The 21,357-nt window shown below is 36.3% G+C and overlaps 2 protein-coding genes across 3 annotated transcripts; one reads left to right on the top strand and one right to left on the bottom strand.

Annotated features, from left to right (window-relative positions):
- The first annotated feature begins 8,147 nt into the window (after window positions 1-8,147).
- LOC110873473 lies at window positions 8,148-12,193 on the top strand. The gene is made up of 3 exons (XM_022122412.2): window positions 8,148-8,865; window positions 10,022-10,189; window positions 10,284-12,193. Exons 1-3 carry the CDS (start codon window positions 8,302-8,304, stop codon window positions 11,934-11,936), a joined length of 2,385 nt encoding a protein of 794 aa, XP_021978104.1. The 5' UTR covers window positions 8,148-8,301; the 3' UTR covers window positions 11,937-12,193.
- On the bottom strand, window positions 12,052-14,247 carry LOC110873474 (60S ribosomal protein L32-1). Of its 2 annotated transcripts, none has more exons than XM_022122413.2 (4): window positions 14,093-14,247; window positions 13,173-13,268; window positions 12,903-13,084; window positions 12,052-12,340 (listed from the first exon to the last, which is right to left on the bottom strand). In XM_022122413.2, exons 2-4 carry the CDS (start codon window positions 13,260-13,262, stop codon window positions 12,211-12,213), a joined length of 402 nt encoding a protein of 133 aa, XP_021978105.1. In that variant the 5' UTR covers window positions 13,263-13,268; window positions 14,093-14,247; the 3' UTR covers window positions 12,052-12,210. The 2 variants fall into 2 exon arrangements, with proteins under 2 accessions (XP_021978105.1, XP_021978106.1); XM_022122414.2 differs by having other exon boundaries at window positions 13,991-14,162.
- Window positions 14,248-21,357: the final 7,110 nt, after the last annotated feature.

The raw sequence follows: 21,357 nt of genomic DNA, 5'->3' as shown, positions 1-21,357 counted from the left end.
TTATCATCAAATAATGTTGTTCTTTATAGTGTAAAATATTGGATTTTTAAGAATCTGACCCCTGCAGAGTTTTCGTTTAAGCTCCGCCACTGGATTCATGATAGGAAGTCTTAGAATGTTTTAAATAGTTGTCTAGTTTCATGTCTTTCGTTAATAAAAAATTATGAATTAAAACCAATAATAGTTTGTATTTCCACATCTTGATTGAAGATGCATTATTGGTCGATATGATGCGTCTATTTATGTAATACATGTTCCTGCCACATGTATATGCACCATGTAAAATGGTGTAAATGTACCATTTAATACATAATCAAAAGTGTTACACGCCTCGACATGTACCATGTAAAATGAGATAATCGCATAGTGCATTGCAGCTTATAAAATAATATCGTTTTACTCAAATCAAATAATAAAATTCTCAATTTTATGATGTATATAAAAATCCAATTTAGCATATAAGAGTAAACTTGAGTTTTTGTGAAACTATGTTCTAATAAAAAAAAGAGTAAACACAGATAGATTACCTATTTTACCCCTTTTCAGTCGTTAGCAACTTCCCGTTAACAAAACTACATCATGTTAATCCTAGTTAAATTTTTTATTTGATTTGTCCTACGTAGGGCCATTTCAACCTTTTTAGAGGACCAAGGCGAAAAGAAATTTTAGGGTCCTTTTTCTTTTTCTTTTTATTATTATAAATGGTACTCATTTATCCGTGTTTGAAACTAAGCAAAATGGGGTCCTTTTTCTTTTTTTATTATTATTATAAATGGTACTCATTTATCCGTGTTTGAAACTAAGCAAAAATCTAATACAACTATAACACAGATTGATTTTGCTTATATAAGAAATCAAACAAATCTAAAACAAACAATTTGCACTAATATAATAGTTAGCATATAAATTTTCTTTTAATTTGAGACCCTGTTTTTTGAAGAACACCTAGGCCCAAGTCTAGGTTAATTATACTATATGTCTGGCCCTGCACCTCCTGAGCGTTTATAGAAAAACGATAACCATTCTAACACTTATACATGTAACTTAAAACATATGAAGAAGGGCTATCATGCATGTTTAACTCACTCTTTTAGGAAAAACTATCAACGGCATAATTACCCACACTAATTTGCTCCCTTCAAACTCTCTCGGCATACATGAATACATGTGATTTTTTGTTTCTTACACATGAATACTATACTAAAGTTGATCTAATAGAAATATTATTATGAGAACATGTTTAGACACGTTTAAAGCCTTCGAACATGGTTGGAACTTGGAGCAATCATAGACAACAAAATTTTCAGGCATGCACGTAAGAGATATCGCCACCAACCGTCCACGCATTTCTTCTTTCTCCAAATGTCACATGTGCACTAATAACTTAAAACCTAATTTGTTCATATTCTATTTTGGAATGAAACTAATATCACACGTAGAGTTGTCACTTCTGAATATTATATAAAGATGAATATACAAGCTACAAAGTTTGTAAAGAATAGTTTCGTGCTATTAAACAACAGTCGATCGGATAGTGTTTTGTGTTCGTAAAATGGTCAATATGTTCTTAACTTAACGAAGACACTTTGATGATGTTTGACGTATAAGACCATGTGCGGTAGCAGAAAAAAATCATAATCTATACATATGTGTAACGCGTTTGAGGGGCATAGACCAAGAGGGAAAAGAAGAAAAAGATCTTTACATAATGAAAAAAAGTGAGAGAAAGGGCAGCTGTGGCCAGCTATTGTGTATAATACTTATTGTGTATAGTACTTCAAAAAGAAACTTAATGTATTCTGTATAATAATAACTCTTAGCTACACAATAAATTCTATAATAGTTACATTTCAGTCATGTTCAATTAAGAAACAATATCTATAATGGAAATCAACATACTTTTTTAATGGCTTAAATTACACCTAATTCACCTTCGTTACAGCTTGAACCCTTGACGTCAAAGGGAAAAAAACACCTTAAGTCCAATGACGTTGTCAAATGAACCCAAGCCCCCACCCAGAAACCAACATAGTTAACCTACAGCCTCTAAACTATCTTACTAAGTAAAGTGAAGCTTAGTTAAGAATCTCTATGACATTAACGGGGGCTCGGTTAGCCTTCTCGGCCCTAGTAACACCACACCAAACAGTCACAAAACCTCGATTACTTTCCGTGATGAAGAATCTATCCATCTTGGGTTAGGGTTTTCGACACGAGGCTGTTGCAAGCGTCTTTAATTCGAGAGACAGTTGTAAAGGGAGAGAACACTTAAGCTTGTGGACAATATTAACAAGTTTGATAGGATGATAAGAGCCCAATTCGGCAATGATATAAAGCTCATTAATTCCCTATTACTTGAGACCACATAAAATTAGGGTTTTTAAGGAGTTGGAGTAAATGAAGTCAATGACATGATGCCACCTTCTATGATGAGTGTGCAATCATCATTCATTATCCAAATCTAAATCCATCCGTATAATGCATTTAACATTTCTACATTCCCTCCTGCATACGGCGGTTTTGCTGATCAATTCCCTCTTGTTTCTTCAACTAGTTTGGCACCCACAAGTTTTATTCGTGGATCATAATACTTGGGTTGTTAGATTTTTTGATTATCTTGGGAATTTTATATTATTTTTATTTACATAAAATAACAACTCTCTCTTTCATAGGTATAGTGATTATTATAAGAATGTTTTATGTTCCTTTTATATTTTGTATATATTTTTATTTTACTTACTTTTTTGACTTTGAATAAAGTTATCATCATATTCTTAGTATCAAATTAATGATTAATTAATGTTAGAATATCATGCATATTTAATTTGTGCCCGGGTTTTTTTTTTTTTTTTTTGTATGAAATCTATAAATTTTATTAACCAAAATGTAAAAGTTACACCGAGACGATTACAGACTAATGGCAGGTAGACGAACAACAAGCTGTGCCGCTACCCCCTTCTGAATAACAGCAAACCTTACCGTGCTAAACATAAAATTTTGTCCCTTAACATGCGCGGTGTTACTGCTTACCACCTGTTGAACCCGCTTGAGGAACTGCACCATGTCAGGGGCGAGAGGGCCAAAGGTATCAAAAACGAACGGGACGAACACATCCTGATTCCCGGATTTATATATATATATAAAAACCATATGTGAGGTTATAAAGTATTTCAGGCGAAATAAAATACACAAAAACGTGAAACTATGATTAATTATACACTACACTGATTGACATCTATGACTTATAAATAGTAAATTAAGCAATCAATTTACGAACAAAACAATCTGTCACATTAGATGAAATATTGGTCGTAAAATTGGACGACACAAAATCAGTCACAGATATACAGATACCGATATCTTTTGGTCGATCTGTAATGGCTATCTCGAAGTGACTTGTGTCAAATAACAAGTAATCTTAGCGGCTAAAGGTTTTACAACTGTTTTTTCGTCGCAAAAAGGGCAACCAAGGTAAATTTGTGGCCAGTCTGATGGTCCCAAATTAATGCACTATTCTTTACTAGTGATTTTTTTTTTTTACGAAATGACCAATCTTATGATATTAAATCATATCAGAAAGACACTAAAGATATTAACTTTCTTCAAATCATAGAAAAAAATACATTCAAGATATTTGTATAATGTTATAACTAGTTGGATTTCCGCGCTTCGCAGCAGGCTTTCGGTGGCATCGACTCAGTTCGTTAAACTATAGGTATGATACATGCACTCCCTGTAACTACCAATAGAGATACGCCTAAAAAGATATCGACACGTGTTTTACATTAATAAAAAACTATAGAAACAAATGTCACATGTTATTCGAGCGGGCACTGGTTCAGTCAGTGTCACTCGCTATAGCTACGGTACTAAAAAAACCTCTATTACCAATACAACTATATTTAAAATTTAGTAAACATTATTTTCTATTACTAAAAAAGAAAAAGGTAAATAGGTCACTTAAAAAAATCTAAACCACAATTTAAAATTTGATGACAAGCATGCTTGTGCTTTGATCATTTGTATATTACTATTTACAACTCGGTTTTGAGTAAACTTTATGTCTGTACATACATAAAAATAAACATGTCACAATGACATACATCGAATTTTATTAAACATCGTATTTTAATAGTTATAAAATGAAATATAATATATTTAAAAGTAATCATGATATGAAAATATTATAAAAATATTAAAAAATAGTAAAGAAAAGCCACCCTTACAGAGGATATTTATATAATGAAAGTTTAGATGTTAATAGTCTTCTTAATGGCATTTTAGTAAATAGGTTTTTTTTAAAACATTAATTGACACATGTGCCAGTAATGCAATTGAAATTGTACTTTAGCTTTGATATTTTTGTTCGTAAATGTAGGGTATAAGAATGTTTGATTTTTCCTGAAAATTCTAGTATTTGTGTTTTTTCCTGAAAATTCTAGTATTTATTTGGGTTTTTTTTAATAATTTTTTAATGCATGCAATGTGACATGACTTGAAAGGTTTTTTTATATATTTAATTCAATTATGTACTTGTAAAACAAATCCCATTAATTTGCCCGTTGATGCACGCATATAAACAAAATTCTAGAAAATGATATTTAACCAAAAAAATATATGTCTGCTTTTGATAATTATTTTGTAATAATTAGTAAACCAAGAAAAGAAATTCCAGTAAAACCAATAAAATGAAGTCTCTTCACTAAAACATCCCATGAAATCGGAGTCATTCAGAGAGTCAAAACTCTATTATTTTTTCTTCTTTTAGAACGGCAAAAACAATCTCCCATTCATCATCAAAAGTTTACAATAGTCTACATGGTTAGTAAACTCCTAAGTCAACCACCCAACTTACAATGTTTAAATATCACCAAGCACAACATAACAAAAAAACGAAACCCGACACAATCAAAGTGTTACATTAAACCGCACTCATTTATTCCATTCCATTTGACTCTATTCTGTTTTCCCTTTAATCCATAGAAAAGTTGTAGCTTGCATCTCTATTCTTTTTCTATTTTTACTTTTATTTAAATCATGTTCATTTCGTTTAACCTAAAAAATAACAATAACTAATACAAATTATAATGTACTAATCGATTAAAAAAAATCTAGCGTAAAGATCCACTGTACAAATAAAAAAAGTTAGGCAGTTTCCATATAAAAGGACTCTCAACACATGTTTGGAGCTCGTAATTTATGAGATTAGCAGCTAATATCACATTAGTTGATACAAAGTTACATGTGTCTAGAGCTGGTAATTTATGAGATGGCGAGCTACATGACATGGCTCGATACGAAGTTAGATGGATCATTATTTAAGATAATCGTATGCAAATCATAACAAGGTGAAAACGATTAAAAACATGTTTAAACATGTTCCACCTACTTAAATCTTATATGACTCGCGTAACATATTTAACTAATCATGCTTAATAAGTTAACATGTTGAAACGACATGTTTAAACCCATTTTCAAATTGATTTTGTTTTATAAATAATTAAATATAGGCAGATTGAATCTTAAAAATCTAAACTATGACTTGTTGAATGATAATTATTCATACCAACAATCAGTGGCGGACCTAGAAGAAAAATCGAGGGGTATCCTCAGTTTTTTTTTTACATGTGGTCGTTCTTGAGAATTAAAAAGCCTGTGCGGGTAGTAAAAATGGGCCCTTAGTTTTGTTTTTTTGTTTTTTTTTTAACCTGGGCTTGTCCCCTGAGAATTCAAGAGCCCTTAAGGGACCTCGGCGGCTAGTAAAAATGAGTCTTAATATATATAATTACACATCTGTGTGTTATACAGGTTGAAATTATGTATTATTAGGTATAGACACATTTATATCGAAACTATTTTTGAGAACAAAATCGTTAATTATTTCTTTATAATCCATACTCTATAATAGAGTGTTACTCTCTAATAAAATGTGAGAACAAAAATTATTGACTTGCAAGATCCGAATATAATTTTATTTCTATATACATTGATTATCATTTTTTACTAATGAGTGTATGAAACACACAGTAGAAGGTTATAAATTATTTTTATAAAACTTTAAATGTTATTAAGAAGTTTTATATATATAATTTGTAATAAAAATATATTCAACAACAAAAAGAATCAAAAATTTAAAAAAAAAAAAGTAAATCTAATACTTTTTTTGAACGGCAAATTCGGATCACTGACGGACCACTGGAGTATCATCGTGCCACCAGTGGAACCACCCGATCATATCCATCTCCACTAGGCATAATATACTTAATAAAAAGGATAAACAAAGAAATAAAAAAAAAGACAAACAGATAATGTTTACCGTAACAAATTAAATATACTAAATGTTTAGATATTAATTAAAGTAAATTGTTTTTTTTTTTCTTGATAAATTTTTTTTCTTGGTAAATATTTGCTTACAACATTTTGTGGTTTTATTAATACTGGCCTCTAAGAAAAAATAGAGTAAGTGATTAAATGCAATAGTTTGACTATTGACTTGAATATAACTTCTGGCATTCCAACTTGCTTTGCTTTTTATGTTTCCGATGCTCCTCACTATTATTATTTATTATGCTTCATCTTTTCCATCTTAAACAATTTTTTTGCAGGTCGACCGGAAACGTTTCCGTCGATGGAAAATTTTGATTTCATTTCATCTTCACTTATTTTCACCTTAGGTAGTTGTTTAGGGGTGTCCTCGTAGTTGTTTAGGGGTGTCCTTAGTATAAAAATCGAAAAAAAAAATAAAAAATTTGCACTACCGGAAAAAAGTTGAGCCGTAGCCCGGGCTACGCCTAGACCTACACTAGGTCCGTCCCTGCCAACAATGTGACTAATGACATTCATAACCTTCATTTATGTTGCCCACGATAGTCCTACTCTATTGAAAAGTGAGTTATGTGCTCCTAACTTTCACTTATGTCGTTTCAAAACAAATTATAACGTTCTGGTTGAGAATATTTAGAAAGTTATTCATTAAGGCGGACAACGTGATTTTTACGTTAGAGTGGGATTGCCCTGCAATGAAAGGAAAAATTATGAGTGTTATTGATCATATTGTAGGTACGTTTGTTATCGACCAATGGGTCATACTTTTGATATTAAAATACATTTTGTTATATACATCTTAATTTAATCACACTTGCTATATTTTAAACCGTGTTTAGTGGGTCTTGTCAAATATCGTGGTAAACATATCTTGTCATTCATATTATTGAACTAATTGTATTTAATTTTGTTAAACGTAACATTTTGTATCGTTCATGTTCTTGAAATGATTACGTATTGCAATGTGTAAATGAGTCATGTAACCCACTTATTACATGTGCCTATGTTAGTGTTTCATTTTTGTTGTCAAGGGTAGTCCCACTGTATTAAAAAAATTAATTTATGTGCCTCTAACTTTCATTTTTGTTGTTAAGGGTAGTCCTACTTATCGTGGTAAACATTTTTGTTGTCAAGGATAGTCCTACTGTATTGCAATGTGATAAACGACACTCCTAACCTGTACAATGTGATCAAAGGCACATGATTAATCTTTCTAGACAGTTAACATATGCTAGTTATTGTCAGGATTCAAGATTTCTAAAAAGTTACATTTGAAAAGTTGTTCCACATTAATTTTATGCACAACTTTATTGTAAACGTTAAAGATATATATGTTAGAGTTAAATGTCATTTTAGTCCCTGTGATTTGGATCATTTTACCAGTTTAGTCCAAAGGTTTGAAACATTGCCATTTTAGTCCAAATAGTTTCACGCGTTGTCATTTTAGTCCAGTGGATTTACTCCGTCCATTTTTTATGTTAGCTAGAAGGGCAATTCTATCATTTTATATGGCCGAATTGCCCTTCTAGTTAACATAATTATATTTAAAATGACCGAAATGCCCTTCTAGTTAACAAAATAAAGAGATGGAGTTAACCCAACGGACTAAAATGGCAACGTTTAAAACTATTTGGACAAAAATGACAACGTATCAAACCTTTGGACTAAACTGACAAAATGGCTTAAACCAGATAAACGAAAATGACATTTAACTCTATATGTTACTGGTTTCAATCATTTGTACAGGTTAAAATTGTCGACACAGAGAAACAAATGAATATTTTATCTATCTCTAATGTACCATTTATTTATAGTGAAGTTGCCCCACATAGAAACCCCACATAGTAATGACACCCTCCCCCTTTTTCTTCCCTACATAACCACACTTCAAGTGATCATCAAAAATCAAAACACATATTTGTAACATCTTAACCTTCAACTACAATTAAGTTTCTGAAAAATCGATACTCGTTTACAATGAAGAACTACCCGAAAATGGGAGTTAAAGTGGTGGCGCCGCCCCATGCAGGTGCCATCTGGCGGGAAAGACTAGGTTCCGCCTTCAGAACCGCGATAGCATGCACCATAATTGGTTGCACCGCTCTCTACGGTCCAGACAATGTCCGAAACCAGATTCAATACCCATCCGTGGCCTACGTGACCGCGATACTAATTGTTTCTGACGCAACACTTGGCACCACTTTAAGAGGTTCTTGGAACGCGTTTTGTGCCACCGTGCTAGTGGTTCCCTCGACGTTGCTATGTTTTTGGGTGGTGGGCCCGTCTAAGTTTACGGAGGCTGGTGCTACCGTGGCGGTGGCTTTGAGTGCGTTTGTTGTGGCCATTCCCGAGTGTCTTCCGATACTAACCAAGCGCATTGCCTTTGCACAACTGGTGATAATATATGTTGGTGCGGTTGTTCGTGGTGGTGACGCTGGACCCGTGAGCCACCCGGTTCATATCGCGGCATGCACGGCCCTTGGAGCGTCGGGTTCGGTCCTGGCTTTGATACTACCGTACCCTAGACTGGCTGTAACCGAGGTATTTTTCATTTCTAGACTAGTCAAGTAACTTTGTTAAATTGTCATGCATCTAACTTGTAATTTTAAACATGAGTTTCATATGCTACTATACATGATACATCACATGACTCACATTAGTATGTTATGTTTTTTAAAACTAGACCACAAACACTAATCCTATTTGAGAACAAAACTTTTATGTTTAAAGTAGGTGAGGCTATTATCATTTTTTAACTAATACTTTTTTACACTTTACAACGATTTATTTGAACCCACATCACTTTGATTTGATTGGAAAAACCGAATGATCGGTTCAACTGATATCATCGGTTTGAATCAGATCATCAACAATTCTAATTCGGTAATTTTTTAAATCTAAAATCAAGATTTCGACTTTTCCAAAATTTGTTATAGTTTCCATCTTTTTCCCTCTTTTGATTTTCATCACGTATCCTGATAACTTTTTCAAAAGATACTACACAGTAGCGGAGCTTGAACTTTAAATAGGGGTCGAAAGTTTTAAAGAAAAAAATTAGGGGAAACTCAATACATATAAATTTTTTGAAAATTTTCAGGAAAATTTACATTACAAAACGAAAAAACAGGGAGGCGCGGACCCCGCCCATGATACTACATGTTATGATGTGTTTGGTTTGTAATAGTTTTCGTGATTACTTGAACAACTAGAAACCCGAACCTGGACCATGTTTTCGGACTCACCCACCCAAAACCCGAATCCGAAGTATTAAAACGTGTTGTTTGATGAATAGTATTTTTTTTGTCATTTAATGAACTTTCACTTATGTCCCCTATACTTTTACTCAACTTACTTTTTCTTTCACTAAGTTATGTTCTTACACCCTATGTTTTAATAAAGTTATCAAACAACCCTTAAACTTCGGTTAAAGTTTCTTTTGACTTTATTTTTTGGATTTTCTATTTCAGTTGTTATACCGACTGCCGGTATCGTATCGATGCTGTAATTTTCACCCCCTGTAGTTTACTCAGTTTACTTCTTAGACCCTAAACTTTAATAAAGTTAACAAACAACCTTTAAACTTTAATAAACTCTTCTTCCGAGTTTATTTTTATGTTTTTCTTTTTCGGTTGTTAAACAATATCAAACAACCCCTAAACTTCAATAAACTTTACTAAGTGACAAATGATACTTGTAGGTGAAGAAGCAATTTCAGACATATACAGAAAACGCATCAGATAGAAGCAATCTCTACTTAAAAGCATTTTTGAGTCAAGACAAGTCAACAGCAGATGATCTGATTGCTCAAGCCGAACCATTAGCGAAATCCGGAACCAAGCTCATTCGCCACATTAACCGCATCCAGGTAACCACGGTTCCACCTTCACGCACCATGGCTCGATCATCTTCAACTCTTTGAACCCAATGTTTCTAAAAGTTTTGTTTCTTATTGTCAACAGGAAGGCGTAAAGTGGGAAAGACATCGCGTTCGCGACTTCAAGAAGAGTTACATGAAAATGGGAGATAGATTAAACAGCATTGAAACACCGATTAATGGAATGAAAATGGCGCTATCCGCCATTTCTTCTTTTCCCGTTGGTATTGTTAACGACGAGTTAAAAACGTACTTGCAAAGCGAACAGGTTAAACAAATGCTAAAACTCGAGCACGCCAAGTGTTTTGTACCGTATGATGATGCGGTTACTGTTCCCGAAAATAAAAACCAATTATTCGACAAATCCGTACACCCGATTACCTCCGTTTCGCCGAACCACAAAAACCTACCCGTGTTTTTCTTCTTGTCATGCTTTGAACAACTTATAAACAACTCAACCATAAACCCTAAACCCGAGTCACTCAACGGTCAAAAAACCAATAACATTAACGTATCCGAAGAATCAAAAATCAAGGAAACCATGACTCAATGGTGTAAGGATAGGTTCGTATTTGCTTTAAAATGCTCGGTTTCATTGGGCTTCGCGATACTTCTCGGCATGTTTTTCGACAAAAAGAACGGGTATTGGTCGGGGCTCACAATAGCGATCAGTTTCGTAGAAGGAAGACAACCGATTTTTACGGTTGCAAATAACCGAATACAAGGAACAGCAATCGGTTCGGTTTATGGTGTACTAGGTAGTTGTCTTTTAAACCAAATGGCTGAAATAAGGTTTATTATTATTCTACCTTGGATTGTTTTCACAAGCATGTTACAAAACAGTCAAATGTACGGCGAAAGTGGCGGTATAGCAGCGGTGATCGGAGCACTTTTGATTCTCGGACGGAAAAACTACGGCCCGCCAAGAGAATTCGCCATTGCTAGATTAACCGAGGTTTCCATCGGGCTTTTTTGCATGGTTTTGTTGGAGATTATACTTCAACCGGTTAGACCAGCAACTTTGGTCAAACGTCAAGTGGCCCGATGTTTGAGAACATTAGATGAATGCATAAATCAAATTCCGGATTTTCTTTCGGTGAATGAAAAGATCAAGAGACTTAAATCCGATATAAACGGATTGAAAAACTTGATTAAAGATGCGAAATCCGAGCCTAGCTTCTGGTTTCTACCGTTTAAGGCTTCGTGCTACGAGAACACGCAAGAACGGTTATCAAATATTGTTGATTTAATGCAGATTATGATTTATAACACGCGGTTTATCGCAAGTATGTCGCAAAGTTGCGAGGGTGGGCGGAAAGAGCTTCAAGAACACATTGTGAGCAGTTTGAATATTTTGAAGGAGACCACGAGTCCGTGCGTCAAGCGTTTACAGAAGATAGCTCTGGTCAAGTCAAACGACGTCTTTGACCAAGAGAGTGAAGGATTCTTTGACTTAGAGTTGGGAAGTCAACCGACTTCCGAAGCAGGTTCCAAACTTGTGGACTCTTTTGTTGAACACATGGAAGAAGTCAAGGATACGATTCAGGGTGACGAAGAGTGCAAAAGAAAAGCCGTTTTTCACTTGAACTCTTTGGGGTTTTGCATCGGATGCCTTGTGAGAGAAGCAACGAATGTTGAAATATGTGTTAAGAAGATGATTCGATGTGAGAATCCCGACATACAGGTGGAGTTTATTAAAAAAGCTAGTTACAAAAACGACATGGTAAATTCATCGTGAATTTAGCAGCATACGTGTGAGACTAACCGACGGACAGCAGGGGTATTGAATTTGAATGAACAATAGTATATGTCAGAGATCATTGGTTCGGCAGATGATGAAGTACTCTTGACAATATGTAGAATAGATAGAGAGATTAGCATTTAGCAAATAAGTGTGTATGCATATGTAATTTGAAAAGAAACATGATTTAATGAAAGCTTCTGGTAACAAACTACATGAGCTTAAACGTTTGAAGACGAAAAGTTTTTTTTTCAGGGGGTGAATAGGATGGTTATTCGTCTTCTTGGCTACGCAGCCTGGCTAATTTGTTGGTAACAACGACGTCCAATTGTGCGGCACGCTCAACGATTTCCTTCCTTTTGCGGGTTGATACATTGTGTGCTATCTCGGCACAGTATGTCCTGAAATTATATGTAAAAAATGAAAATCAAATTTGATATTTTAGTTATAGCAAGCGTGAACTTGCAACTAATCATTTTATTTAGAGTAAAGTACACAGATGGTCCATGTGGTTTACCAAAACTTTGGATTTGGTCCCTAGCTTTCCAAAAGTGCATAGATGGTCGTGTGATTTGCGCTTTGTAACGCATATAGTCCCCGGCTTTTTTTCTAAAAGAACATGGATACCCTGAGGTTCGCACTTTGTAACGCATTTAGTCCTTAACTTCGGACATGCTAAAACCTTTGGATTTGTTGACTGGAGACTAAATGTGTTACAAAGTGCAAACCATAGGGACCATCCGTGTAGTTTTGGAAAGCTAAGGACCAAATCCAAAATTTTGGTAAACCAAAGAACCATCCGTGTACTTTACTCTTTTATTTGCTTACAGGTAATGATGAAAGTATAAACATATCATTATCTTTTAATATACATTACTAAACAAAATAACGTTCTTCATCTTGAACAACAAGAAAATATTTGACATGATACTCTCATTTACATGACTAGGAGTTTAACAATACCTGTTGTGCATCATGAGAACTTCCAACTCTTTGGCATTGTGCACGACAAACTTCTTAAAACCGTTTGGAAGAAAGTGGCGGGTCTTTTTGTCTGACCCGTAACCGATATTGGGCATAAGAGTGACACCTTTAAACTTTCTCCTGACACGAGAATCAATACCCTTTGGCCTACGCCAGTTTTCCTACCACACAACACAAAAAGTCAGCCCTTAATTAACACTACAAATGCATAAACGCCATAATCATATGAATAAGAAAAGAAAAATGTACCTTGACACATATTTTCCAGTCACTTTGGGGCCTCTTGAACTTCTTGACACGCTTCTTAATGATCTTCTTGTCAAGCTTAGGAACCGCCATTGATTACTACAAAGCATACCATAAATATTTAAACGATAGCATTCCCACTTCGCAGACCATATTCGAATGAAATGAAATAGTTTAAAGGGTTTGTTTGACACTTCAACATGAAAAATCAGTGAAAATATTAGTTCCAAAACATCTTAAAATTTGAAATATAATGTATAAACTATGTATAGTTAATATCCCGATATATCAGTTATCAGTCCCTAGCCGAGATACCGGTACAAAACATCAGTCAGAATATCGGTACCGTCAAACCGATAACATCAGCGATATTTGACCGATATTTTTCCCGATATCAATACCTTTTCTTCTTAGTCAGTTTACTTGCTACAATATTTAGTGTTTTGCAAGTTACAAAAAGTTAATTAGTTAATAGTAGAAGAGTATACTGAATGGTTAGCGTTAAACTGCTATATATATAAATTTAGCATAATATTAAAATTACCGATTTCTCAAACATCGGTTCTTGACCGATACATGAGATTTTACCGTATTAACTACTTATAGTGTATAAATGTACTCAGAACCATAGTAAGAACATACATTTTAAACAAAGTGATAACAATCAAACAAACAATAGCATCCAGCAATAAACACATATCATTACAAACACAGGTAACCGAAGTTTAACATATAGCACATAAGCAATTCAATATGATCACTCAAAATAGGATAATAAGACACTGTAGAAATGAGTTTAGATTTAAAAACCCTAACCGTACCTGATCTAGAAGCAATAGATTACATATGCACAATTAACTGTTTGTTTTTGTGTTTGTGTGTACGATTGATGAAACAAGAGGTTCAAAGTTCAAGGTTCAAACCTGTAAACAGAGACGCGAAGAAGGTGTTTGGAGTGACGAACTCTGTGCAAAAGGGAAGTGGTACCTAGGGTTTCTTGTATATGTGAACCACTGAAAAGTTGGGCCTGTTTTTCGGCTAACTTGGGTGTTATGAGTTATGACCCACCCAAAAGCCCATTTGTTGCTACTAACTTGCCTTACATGTTAAAAAAACTAGGGTGTGAATTTCTGACACAAACCTAACATAAAATTTATGGGTTTTGGTTTAGTCTAAATGATTTGAGTGAGTTTCAAGTTGAACCCACGAACCCGTTTAGCTAAACGAGTCAAGTTTGGGTCAACCCGGCCGGGTTGGCGGGTTGACCCGTTTAACTCATTTATGTTATATTTTTTTTTACATTATGTTTTATGTTATAAATTAAATTTGGTGGGTGTTTTATGCTATAATTAAAACTTAAAATGAGAAATTGACATAAGATTAATAATTAAAATGTAATCGTATTATATGCGTTTGTGTTTTTAGTACGTTTTTAATTTTATTATACTAATAATTTGTGAAAAAAAATTAAAAATTAAAATTTTTGGGTTAAACGGGTGGTGTTCGGGAACCCGTGAATATTCGGGTGGTGTTCAGGTTCATATGTATGACATGATTTTCGGGTTTGGGTCCAGTTAAACCCGCCAACCCACGAACACGACCCGTTAAAGACCCCTAATTAAAAAAAAAGCCCGTTGTATTGTTATGGTTAATGAAGATATAGAGCCATGGAGGTAAGGTGCAATTCATTGGAGTCAACTTAGAGTTTGAACAAGCATATAAGTGTTATTTTTTTCTAAGTTTGAGTTTGGTTAGGGCTTTTTAAGCTTGAGTTCGGTTGGGACTCAACTCTTTTATTATTTGTTCATTGTAGTATTATTTTATTCATATACACGTAATTATTTGTTTCTATATGTGTAATTGTATATATAACTATGTTTATGTAACTATAATGTATATCATTTAGTTAATCATACCTTTATAGATAATAACTAGGTTAAACCCCGCGTGTACACGCGGTTTAACCAACGAAAATACTTTAAAGGTTTAATAGTCTAATATGAAACTAAACTTTAAAACGTGCAATATAAAGTTTTATTTGAAGTTTACTATTAAGAGTATCAGTACAGTGATAGTATTCATTATTTATCTAAAATTAATCATCCTTCCAAATAATACTGTAAATAAACTGAAATAATACAATGAAACATAAATCCATTCAATTTAAGTGCTGATAAACATCACAAAACTATAAACCTGTGATGAATATAGATTCTGCTAGAAAAAAAGAAATCAAAGTGAGGATTACATAAGTATATGCCCAGAGAAGTTACAAATCAAGAAATGAAATTCGAAATTAGGTTTAGAAAAAGTAAGTTCTACCAAGCATTTCTTTTCCTTTGTCTCTTGCTTCTGCTATGCTTTTCCTCATATATGATCCAAATTCAGTTGTTTTCACCCTTCAAACCCCATAATATTTTCCCTTTAACACTTGAGCCCACCCTTGTATATATAAGGTTCATGATTAGATGCATGGCAATGGTGGATACACGACATTAAAAGAATGAAACCTCGTCATATTTGGTATTTATAAAAATATATAGAAGCATAAGAGAAACTGTTTTGACTTTCGATGATTGTTATTATATACTCTCTTAGTGGCCACCGCCTCGCAAATGCGATGGAAGGGGCAACAAACAATAGAGCAGCCCCATCCGACATCCCTCCAGCCAAAGCTCCAGTTGCGCTAGTTTCCACCAGTAAATATGATATGTATGATAGAGCCTGACTTAAAAAATTATTGTAATGTGCTTGTAATATTATACAGCTAAGCAATGAGTAGAGTGGCAATTAGACCCAATGACATTAGTTGATTGGGTTGATTCGAGTGAATTTACCTCCAACGCTTGTACATGGGACGTTCTAAAAAACAAAACAGGTCAAATAGATTAAAAGCTGGCCAAAGTATGTTTTAATGCACAAAACGTTCTATAACATTCTAGTTAAAAAATGGATAAATCGCTAAAATAGTAATTTCATCATATTTGACACACCAATTAATTACTTGTAAAAAACGGGACCAAAAGCGGTTCGGGTCAAGACAACGCGGTTTGGTTCAGCCTGAACGAAAGAACTTCCCACTACCCAACTTGTCTGACAGCCGAGCTAGGCCACATAATTTCATGAGCATAAGTAATACAACACTTGCAGCTATGTGATGTTGGTCAATTGCATAAGGAGTGGACCAGTCAAACTATTAAACCAAAAAAAAAACTCAAAACACATATCATCCCATGATATTTCATCACACTAAAAATAAATTATTCTTATAAAAATACTAATAATAACACAATTCCGAATAATAGATAAGCGAACATACATAAATCTCTACTTTGATAGCTTCCCAAAAGTAAGCGGGATGAGCCCAGAGAAACTATTGGGATAAAGACCTAAGCTCACTAAATATGCTTGAAATCTAAGCAACTTCATTTGTGTTCATTTTCTCATGTAGTCAAGTATATAAACATAAGGGTGAAGGGGGTGCATGCCTAATCCCTTTAGGCAAAGTTCCTCCACACAATTGAATTGTGTCATGTAATTTGCCTATAACTTTTGCTTATTACCCAAAAAACACAATGGGTTCATCCAGAAATTAAGATTAAGCAAACCATTTAAAAAAGGGATGATTTGTTGATATAACTACGGAACCCACACTTAGCCCTTCCCTCTTCTCCCACTTATCATAAGTGAAAAAAATTACCGGACAGAAAAAAATAAATGATGAACTTAGATAGTAATAGATTTTAATTAGTTTAGGTCTTATATATGGCAATTTTTTTATCAATATGCTATAGTTTCTTTAATTTACTTGATAGATGTAGGTAATTTTTTCAAAAGGAGAAAAAAAACTGAAGCCAACTTCAATTCTATTCCTTTTCATCACAAAAGAATTTTAAAATTTATCGTTAGTTATTTTAATAAAAATATATTTCGTTAATAAACTAATTATGAGTTTTTTCTAAAAAGATTAAATTAAAATTAAACTAAATAACAATTATCCATAAGAGATTAAACTAAATATATTTAATAAGATAGTTATCTATATTTAATTAGAAGAAATTAAACTAAATAATAATTATCCATAAGATACATTGCTAATATGGTGACAAGTGTCCCAAAATTGGTTTCTTTTATTATATAGTATAGATTATTATGTAAATATGTGGTTTACATTTATATAAAAGTTTTACAAATAGCTGCCTTGCAAAGCCTGTATGTGAAGCTCAGGCTCAAACTTGTTATTAAATGAGTCTTAGGATAGGCTCAATCTTGTTTAAACTCGTTTGGTGAATTATAACTAATCATTTGTAGAAAGTTATGAGTAAAACTAAGGCTATTGGGTGTGGAGGAGAGTAGTCCTCAAAGGATGATCCGCCATGTAGGTGTGCACGTAAGCAGTGTGGGGATTAGCCTAAAAAGGATGAACCTAGGGTGTGAGGATCAGCCTCAATATATATATACACATATATGTGTAGGTATGTATGTGTGTGTGTGTTAGTATATGAGAAGTGGAGGGTCGAGGCAGGCCAGGAGAGGACGATGGCGACGAGGACGGGTTGAGGGGATGGTGTAGCCAGCCCTAGCCAGCCCGGAGATGAGCCCCACACCGCACAGTCTAAGTGGTGAGCACTTTTTTGACTCTTAATTAGAGTTCTATGTTTCGTGGTTAAATCAATTTTCAAAGTAGCCTCTGAATACAATTTAGGTTATATACTCTTGATGTAGTAAAGTTGTAGCTATCTCAAACAAAACCAAACCAAGTATTGCAACTTTTTTGATCTAGGGACTTCGGCTCAAAATCTAAATCGCACTATTTTTTATTGCATAAATGCATACTCATGTGAAGAAACAGTGATCTAATTAGGGAGTTAATTAGATTGGTTTATGTTCCTTTCATGATGGTTAATCTTCTTAAGGATATTTGAGCTCCGACTTGGTAATCTGACCCTGCAAAACAGAACACCGTTACTCGTTAAGAGGGGAATGTGGGGGTTTCCCTCTTAACCAGGCTCCGACGTGAGAATAAGCGACTGCTTTGAGAGTAATTAAGTGTTAAGAGTGAGAGTAGAGGGAATAGAATGTTTAACCTGTGGCATGAGGTCTCTATTTATAGCCGGAGAGGTGTAAGGGGTTATGGGCTGATGGGCCTTGGGCCAGAAGCGGACAACAAAACGGATATGCTCTTTGTCTCACTGGCGTCGACCGCTTAGTGGCTTCTAGACGCTCGTCGGTGCTGGCGCACCTTGATTGGAGCCACGTGTCATTGTTGTCGGCCTTGTTGTCCTTCTGTCATCAGCAGACAAGTGGAGATCGTGGGACAGTTGTCTCCGTCCTCTGATTGGTGCCACGTAGGCGTCCTTGTGTACTTCTCGTCAGACGATCGTGGCGCACGATTGACCAGAGCCTGCTAGACGCTCATTGGCTCCTTTTACTGCCACTTGTACCTTATGTACCACCGTAGGTAGCCGTGCGCTTCCCTACTGAGTGGCTCTTGTTGGACAGCAAACTAACCCGCGCGGGGTTAGCATGCTCATTTGTTCCATTGTTTTATGCTAAGTACTGATATCTGGGCCTCTTGTGAGCCTTGCCTCGCGCGGGGCAAACTACAACGTGTGTAAGTCGCGCGTGGATATTATTAATAAGTTTTCTGGAGTAAGGAGTATGGTTCCGCGCGCAACCTGGGGGAGGTTTGCGCGCCTTTTTGGGACCATACCCCTTCAAGTCCCCCCAGTCCAGTGCTGCACCATGCGCAACGCAAGTGGTTGGTGCTCTGGACTTAATAAAAATAAGAGAAATAAGTGTAGTAGGGGAAATGTTCTTTTGATCCTGATTGGTGTGGCGCATGTGGAAAATGTTGTTTTCAATTGCGCAGGTACCATTGCAGGTCTTTAGAGATTATCGTTTGTCTGATCAGGCGTGCGGGTTTATTGGAGGTGACGTGTAGCTTGCGCGGCTCATATAACTTTTGCATGAAGTTACTTGTAATTTTTATGGCGGGAAACTTCGAAATTTGAACTTCTGACAAGTTGGTGGGATAAGTCGTTGAGTGCGACGTTTGAGTTGACCTCTGGCACGGGTGTCATCATGCCGTCTGCGGCGGTTGCACTTCGTGTCAGGAGAGTGAGGCCCACGCGCGCGTGGTAACCGTCACCCCTGGTTTCCCGCTTGACGTGGCAGCCTCTCGTTGGTTAGCCTAGCGGCGAAAGCGGCACGATTACCCATCGCATTAAATGCGATGGGTATATATATCCGAAGAGAGGTGAGAGATTCTCACTTCTCTTCGTTGCCTTCTTATTCTCTCTCAACCTCTCTTTGAATCTTCAAAGTTTGTTCTTCACATCTTCAAGATTTCTGCAAATCTTCAAGTTTTTCTTCGAGTTTTTTCCAGAGTTATTCTCTGATACGATGAGTGAGGAACATCAAGAAATTGCTGCTAGTGAGGAAGGTCCAGTTCCTGTCCTCAAATGGGATCTAGGTCTCTTCGAACAGATTGTTCGGAGTTTCCGATTCCCACCGGAGTGGGATGCCCGGTATCCGGCTCAGGGCCAGACCGCGGCTGATGCACCACCGGGTTATATTACCCTATATGAAGATTTTTTCCTTCAGGGTAACTTTAGGTTACCGGCTACAAACTTCCTGGGGCATATTCTTCATTACTACAACTTCCATCTCTCACAGATGAGCCCACCTGGGATGGTTAGGGTTCGTCATTTCGAATTCCTATGCCGATCTCATGGCATCGAGCCGTCGGTAGAAAAGTTTCGGGCCTTCTACCAGTTGCAGAGGACGATGGGTTTTTTCTCGTTTGCGAGCCGTGGTGCGGCGAAGAAGATTCTGCTAAACCCCCCCCAAGAGTTTCCATGACTGGAAACCCAAGTTTTTCTTCATTCGTGAAGAGGTGTTGCCAATTGCCATGCCCTTCCGGGATTGGACTGAGGCGATACCGAAGGAAGACCTTCCGATTCCTAAGAAGGCCCAGTGGTATCAGCAACTGACCCCAACCCCAAATCGGGTGTTTGGGGAAAATGTTTTGGTCGCGGCTAAGATGAGTGACCAGTGGTCACCCAACAGCAGGGAGGTTCCGGTGTTGAAGATCGGTGATCAAGGTTTGTTATCTCTTTGTTCTTTTTTGCAGTAGCTCGATTTAATTGTTACTTACTTATTTTCATGTTTAGAGGCGCAACTCTATCAAGCTGCCTTCTCCACCTTTGGTGGTTCCATGGGCGTACGCCCCTTGCGCGACGATGAAGAAAGCTAGTATGACCAGATTAAGGGCAACCTCATGTTTCCTGTTGAAGGTGCCTTTGCTTCGCCGCCAACCGCTACTGAAGGTGCGCAATATTCTAAACCTCGTCCTTTGCGCTCTGTGACTTCTGCTGGGAAAGAGATTCTCTATCTTTCCAGCGAGGAGTCAGTAGGGTCTTCCAACGGCGAGCTAAGTTCGTGGTCTAAAATCTTTGCAGGTGTGTTGCGCGACCTGGGGATTGACCCAGAGGAGAAGAAAAAGAAACCCCTGAAGAAGAAGAAGACCAAGGTCGATCCGGAAGTGACCAGCAAGGGTACTGGCCCGAGTCGCGCAACTACTGCTGCTGTCAAAGGTACTCTCCGCCTTCGTCAAAGTGACTTAGATGATTATGTGATAATCAGCGATTCATTTGAAGGCTTGTCGCGTACAGCTAAGGCAAAAACTGGTGCAGGTGGCTCGAAAAGCTCTGGGAGCGCGGGTTCTCGTAACCCTGATGCTGGCGCAACCCCTGAAGATGATGAGGCGGAAGAAGAAGATGCGGCTGCCCAACTGATTGGCAGGAAGAGAGGTAGGAGCGAAACCACGGCTGGAGTGGCTTCCGCGCCTACTGCTGTTGTGCTTCCCGTGGTTGGGAAAACGAGCAACTTGCGCTCGTTGTATAAATTTTCTCCGGGTATGTTCTTTGCTCCTCTCCTTAATACTTCCCTCTCTGCTTAAATGTACTTGCATTATTTTGGCAGAGATCAAGAAGAAGACCCCTGAGAAGGGTGTCACGTTCAGTGAGGCTGCGTCGAAGAGGCCGAAGATCACTATCAAGTCCTCTGATACTGCTGCTCAGGACGCCGCGAAGGCTGCTGAGGCTCAGCGAAAGGCGCAGGAGAATCAGAAGAGAGAGGAAGAAAGGAAAAAGAGGATTGAGGAGGAGAAGAGGAGGAAGGATGA

The sequence above is a fragment of the Helianthus annuus genome, chromosome 8, assembly GCF_002127325.2.
Source record: "Helianthus annuus cultivar XRQ/B chromosome 8, HanXRQr2.0-SUNRISE, whole genome shotgun sequence".
In the NCBI taxonomy this organism is placed as follows: Eukaryota; Viridiplantae; Streptophyta; class Magnoliopsida; order Asterales; family Asteraceae; genus Helianthus; species Helianthus annuus.
This window is presented reverse-complemented; position numbering and strand designations above follow the sequence as displayed.